General features: G+C 38.8%; 3 protein-coding genes across 3 annotated transcripts in view; 2 read left to right on the top strand and 1 right to left on the bottom strand.

Moving 5' to 3' along the window:
• On the top strand, positions 401 to 3,443 carry LOC104771522 (3-ketoacyl-CoA synthase 20). The gene is made up of 2 exons (XM_010496052.2): positions 401 to 1,383; positions 2,529 to 3,443. Exons 1-2 carry the CDS (start codon positions 598 to 600, stop codon positions 3,330 to 3,332), a joined length of 1,590 nt encoding a protein of 529 aa, XP_010494354.1. The 5' UTR covers positions 401 to 597; the 3' UTR covers positions 3,333 to 3,443.
• Positions 3,788 to 4,444, top strand: LOC104771525 (vegetative cell wall protein gp1-like). The gene has a single exon (XM_010496056.2). The coding sequence runs from the start codon at positions 3,811 to 3,813 to the stop codon at positions 4,360 to 4,362; it is 552 nt and encodes a 183-aa protein (XP_010494358.2). The 5' UTR covers positions 3,788 to 3,810; the 3' UTR covers positions 4,363 to 4,444.
• Positions 4,417 to 4,882, bottom strand: part of LOC104771523 (ATP sulfurylase 4, chloroplastic-like) — a 5,394-nt gene continuing 4,928 nt past the window's right edge. Inside the window, exons 5-6 of the mRNA XM_019242060.1 lie at positions 4,845 to 4,878; positions 4,417 to 4,768 (exon numbers count right to left, since the gene is read on the bottom strand). Coding sequence (XP_019097605.1) covers positions 4,625 to 4,768; positions 4,845 to 4,878 — 178 coding nt within the window. The 3' untranslated portion in view covers positions 4,417 to 4,624. The remainder of the gene's footprint in view (positions 4,769 to 4,844; positions 4,879 to 4,882) is intronic.

Genomic DNA, 4,882 nt, shown 5'->3' on the forward strand with positions numbered 1-4,882 from the left:
TCAATATTACCGGATGACAAAAAAAAATGTAATAGAGATCGAGACTTTTATGTTTCACACTTGTAATTTGTAAATGGTTCCTTTGAGTGGAACATGTATGAATAATTTATTTCACTGTTTATTTCTAAATTACCATTTTATCATAAGTTTTTATACCTATTACAATAGAAATCAGAACATGTATGATTTATGGTTATAAAATTCTAGTACTATTCTTAAGCAATATTTTTTTTTGTGGTATAATATGTGTCTATATTAGCAGATACTAGTTTGAACAGAAATTTGTATTTGAAGTCTTACTAGTTTGAACAAAATAATTTGCAATTTGCTGGATTATATTCTTTGTGTGTATTTCTATAAAAACATTATTTTTTTCCTTAAATATTTCCCATTTCCCCTAACCAAATTTAATAGCCAAGTCTCTCTCTCTCTCTCACTCAAAATTTCCTATTAAATTCTCAAACTTGCTCCAACTTTTTAGGCCATCTCTTCTCCCCTCTCTCTAACCTTCTTCTCTCTCACAAACTCAAAACAAATCGTACACTTGACACTTCTCTTCTCATCCTCACCACAACAAAAGCCTAGCTCAAACTCACGATGACCCATAACGAAAACCAACCTCACAGGCCAGTCCCGGTCCATGTCACAAACGCCGATCCAAATCCTAACCCAAACAACCTCCCAAACTTCCTCTTATCCGTGCGGCTCAAATACGTAAAACTCGGTTACCATTACCTAATCTCCAACGCTCTCTACATTCTCCTCCTCCCTCTCCTCGCCGCAACGATCGCCAACATCTCTTCTTTCACCTTAGACGACCTCTCTCTCCTCTACAACACACTCCGTTTCCATTTCCTCTCCGCCACACTCGCCATCGCGCTCTTGATCTCTCTCTCTACAGCCTACTTCACCACGCGTCCTCGCCGTGTCTTCCTCCTCGACTTCTCATGCTACAAACCAGACCCTTCTCTGATCTGCACTCGTGAAACGTTCATGGACAGATCTCAACGTGTGGGGATCTTCACAGATGACAACCTTGCTTTCCAACAAAAGATCCTCGAAAGATCCGGTCTAGGTCAGAAAACTTACTTCCCTGAAGCTCTTCTACGTGTTCCTCCTAATCCTTGTATGGAAGAAGCGAGGAAAGAGGCCGAGACGGTTATGTTCGGAGCTATCGATGCGGTTCTTGAAAAAACCGGTGTGAAACCTAAAGATATTGGGATACTTGTGGTGAATTGTAGTTTGTTCAATCCGACTCCGTCACTTTCGGCTATGATTGTGAATAAGTATAAGCTTAGAGGCAACATTTTGAGCTACAATCTCGGTGGAATGGGTTGTAGTGCTGGACTCATCTCCATTGATCTCGCTAAACAGATGCTCCAGGTAAATATCATTATTCATTTCTTTAGATTCCTCTGTTTTATTATCCGGTTTGGTTTGATCCGGTTTGATTTTTCTTGGCTGTTATGAGTCGTCGTGATTCGTGGAAGGATAAAATCTTATTTGACTTTTTCTTATTTTTAAAGTTGAAAAAGCTAATGACAGCTCATGATTCTTTTGAAATTATTAGGAAAATTAAGCAATTAATACAAATTACCAGCTCAAATTTGTGTTCAAACTTTAATTATTTGAAGTTCTTAATAAGCATTTAAATACACTTACCAGATAGATTTTTTTTAGATTGACTTCGCTTTCATGCTACTATAATATTTGTGTGACTAAATTTAATTAAAACTTTTATCACTGGTTTGGTTTTTGGTTGCCGACTTATATTGGTTGATGTGGATGCAACTTTTTATGTTATGTTATTATTAGTTGTATGGAAGCATAAAGGTCAAATTATACATGTAAAAGTCACGTGTCTATGAAAATTCTGACATTGACAGGCACTTGGGTCTTTGGGTAGGTGGTAGTTGTGAAAATGAAAAAACCATTATGTTGTGTTAGATGACCAGCGTTTTATTTTTTATATTTATAAACTATAATAGTATTAAGGTTTTATTTATTTTCTCAAATGTGACCATCCAACAACAAAAAAAGAAAGTATTCATATATTGAAAATGAAAACACAACTGTGCATTGCATAATTACAAATCACTTTTACAAACATATTTAAATGGTAGATCTAACAAGCAAACGTGGTAGCACGTGCTTGCTAGATTCTTAAATCCATAAGCTGGTTGGCAAATTGAACCAAAGGTCTTAAATGTTTGGCTACTTGCATAGAATTTAACGTACACATGCGACAAATGCACACACATACGTTTGCATATAAGTACAGATTTGTGTTTAATGTCCACCGTTGTCTAGCCACATATAGAATCCCAAAACCCCACATGAATCATAATCATAACATTTTCTTAATTTTTATAATCAATCCATGCGACCAAATTTATAAACATTTTTTTATAGATACAGTATTTTCTTTGTGATATATATAATTTTTTAGAGTTTAAAATTTTTCTTGTTGAAATGATTATACATGTTTTTTTGAGTTTGAGAATAATGAATTTGTGACAATTATGCAGGTGCAACCAAACTCATACGCGCTAGTAGTGAGCACAGAGAACATAACTCAAAACTGGTACTTAGGCAACGACCGATCAATGCTTCTATCTAACTGTATCTTCCGTATGGGCGGAGCTGCTGTACTTCTCTCGAACCGCTCCTCCGATCGTAGCCGTTCTAAATATCAGCTCATCCACACCGTTCGTACCCACAAAGGAGCTGACGACAACGCGTTCGGCTGCGTTTACCAACGAGAAGACAACAACGCAGAAGAAACTGGCAAAGTCGGAGTCTCGCTCTCTAAAAACCTAATGGCAATAGCCGGAGAAGCTCTCAAGACAAACATCACAACTCTCGGACCACTAGTCCTACCAATGTCCGAACAACTTCTCTTTTTCGCGACCCTTGTTGCCCGAAAAGTCTTTAAAGTCAAGAAAATAAAGCCTTATATTCCCGACTTCAAGCTAGCTTTCGAGCATTTCTGCATCCACGCTGGAGGTAGAGCCGTGCTTGATGAGATCGAGAAGAACTTGGATTTATCCGAGTGGCACATGGAGCCGTCGAGGATGACGTTGAACCGGTTTGGAAACACTTCTAGTAGCTCACTTTGGTATGAGCTTGCGTATAGTGAAGCTAAAGGAAGGATTAAGAGAGGAGATAGGACTTGGCAGATCGCTTTCGGATCAGGCTTTAAGTGTAACAGTGCGGTTTGGAAAGCTTTGAAAACGATTGATCCTATGGACGAGAAAACGAATCCATGGATCGATGAGATTGATGACTTCCCCGTTCAAGTTCCTAGGATCACTCCCATTACATCGTCGTAGTAAATTTTTAAATTCTTTTGGGGAACTAATTTGTTATGGTTTATTTTAATGTAACTTGTGTGATGTGATATTTTTTTATTATCTTAATAAATATGATTTGTCATATCTTAATATATGTGATTTGATATATATATGATTTGTCACTAATTTATTTTAATGTAACTTGTGTGATTGTGATATGTAATTTGATTAGTTAAAGAAAATTTTAAAATTTGTGTCATACGACTCGTTCTCTCGTAACGTAACATTACCAAAACTACTTTTTTTTGTCGACATATCAAATGAAAACACTACTATCACACAGTTTTTTTTGTTTTTTCTGGATTTCTGAAAAAAAAAGAAGTGTTATGATAGTATAATTTGCCACGTGTTTTGATAATGTGTCACGACACAATGACACGTATTTGGGGTTTAGTCCACGTGTCAATGTTCTTGAACCTGTTTAAATCGTATCTCTATATGCGAAGAGTTAAGAAAGATGGATAAGGCGAGAGTTATGTCTTTGGTCTCTGCAAATCTTGTGAGAGGCAGTTTCATTTTAGGTTCATCCAAGTTTAAGCCATGGTCTACACGGCTAATGACCGCGGCGAAATCGGTGTCGTGTACTTCTAAGTCGGTTAGAGGGTTAACCAACTATAGTACCGGGGTTCATTTCGTTAGCCAAACCGGTCCACCGGAGATTCAATTTCCCGGTTCGGAGGAAGAGGTACCTTCACGGCCGAGTAGAGGACCAGAGTTGACACCATTAGAAGTCCCGGAGCTTCCGAATATACCGGAGATCAAACCGTCGGAAACTCCACCGGAAGTTACTGCGGTTCCAAGTGATCCACCACCGCTTGGACCGCCGCAGACACCCGGCCCCGAGTTTCCGGTTCCACCGTCTCCATCTCCACCGATGCCAGATACTCCAAACCCTCCGACGCCAGAATCACCACCTGATGTGCCTCCAAATTGGGAACCGCCTCGCCCACCGGAGATTCAACCGCCGGGAATCGACCCGCCACCGCCTTTAGGACCAACCATCATGTAGCATATCTGTTTCTGTCTAAATTAGTTTTGTTGCTTACAGTTTATGTTTCCAGGGTTGATCACAATACACAATATGTTTTTCATTTATAAAACAATAATAAGCAAATATGGTACAAAGCAGTGCGACTTGATGACAAGTTTGACAACAGAGACGCAAAGAACACACAGATGTTACATTGGTTTTATTGCAAGCTTTCTGTTACATAGCTTGGTTACTAACAAAGAGGCAATGTGAGACTTGTGGGACACGGAGACTTTGGAATTCAAGCAGAAACAACAGCTTCTGATACCCTTCCATTACCAGACTCTGCGCTGAGACTGTCATAGTAATCAACCAACACCTTCCAACCAGAAGGGCACATGAAACCGTCTGGTGGGTTCTCTTTCTTCTTCGCCAAGCCACGCATCTACAAAACAAACCAGTCACTAAACTAAGAACCTTGGATTTGTAAATCTGATTTTACTACCAAAGTTGGGTTTTACCTTGGTTCCTGATATGAAGAGGAAGTCTTGAGACCTAG

Source organism: Camelina sativa, chromosome 20 (genome assembly GCF_000633955.1).
Source record: "Camelina sativa cultivar DH55 chromosome 20, Cs, whole genome shotgun sequence".
NCBI classification, from domain to species: Eukaryota; Viridiplantae; Streptophyta; class Magnoliopsida; order Brassicales; family Brassicaceae; genus Camelina; species Camelina sativa.

What these genes read in the sequence shown, in the direction of transcription:
- LOC104771522 (XM_010496052.2), top strand. Translation starts at nt 598, where the DNA reads ATGACCCATAACGAAAACCAACCTCACAGGCCAGTCCCGGTCCATGTC. An exon ending in TCGCTAAACAGATGCTCCAG is followed by an intron (nt 1,384 to 2,528) that starts GTAAATATCATT and finishes ACAATTATGCAG; the next exon opens with GTGCAACCAAACTCATACGC.
- LOC104771525 (XM_010496056.2), top strand. Translation starts at nt 3,811, where the DNA reads ATGGATAAGGCGAGAGTTATGTCTTTGGTCTCTGCAAATCTTGTGAGA.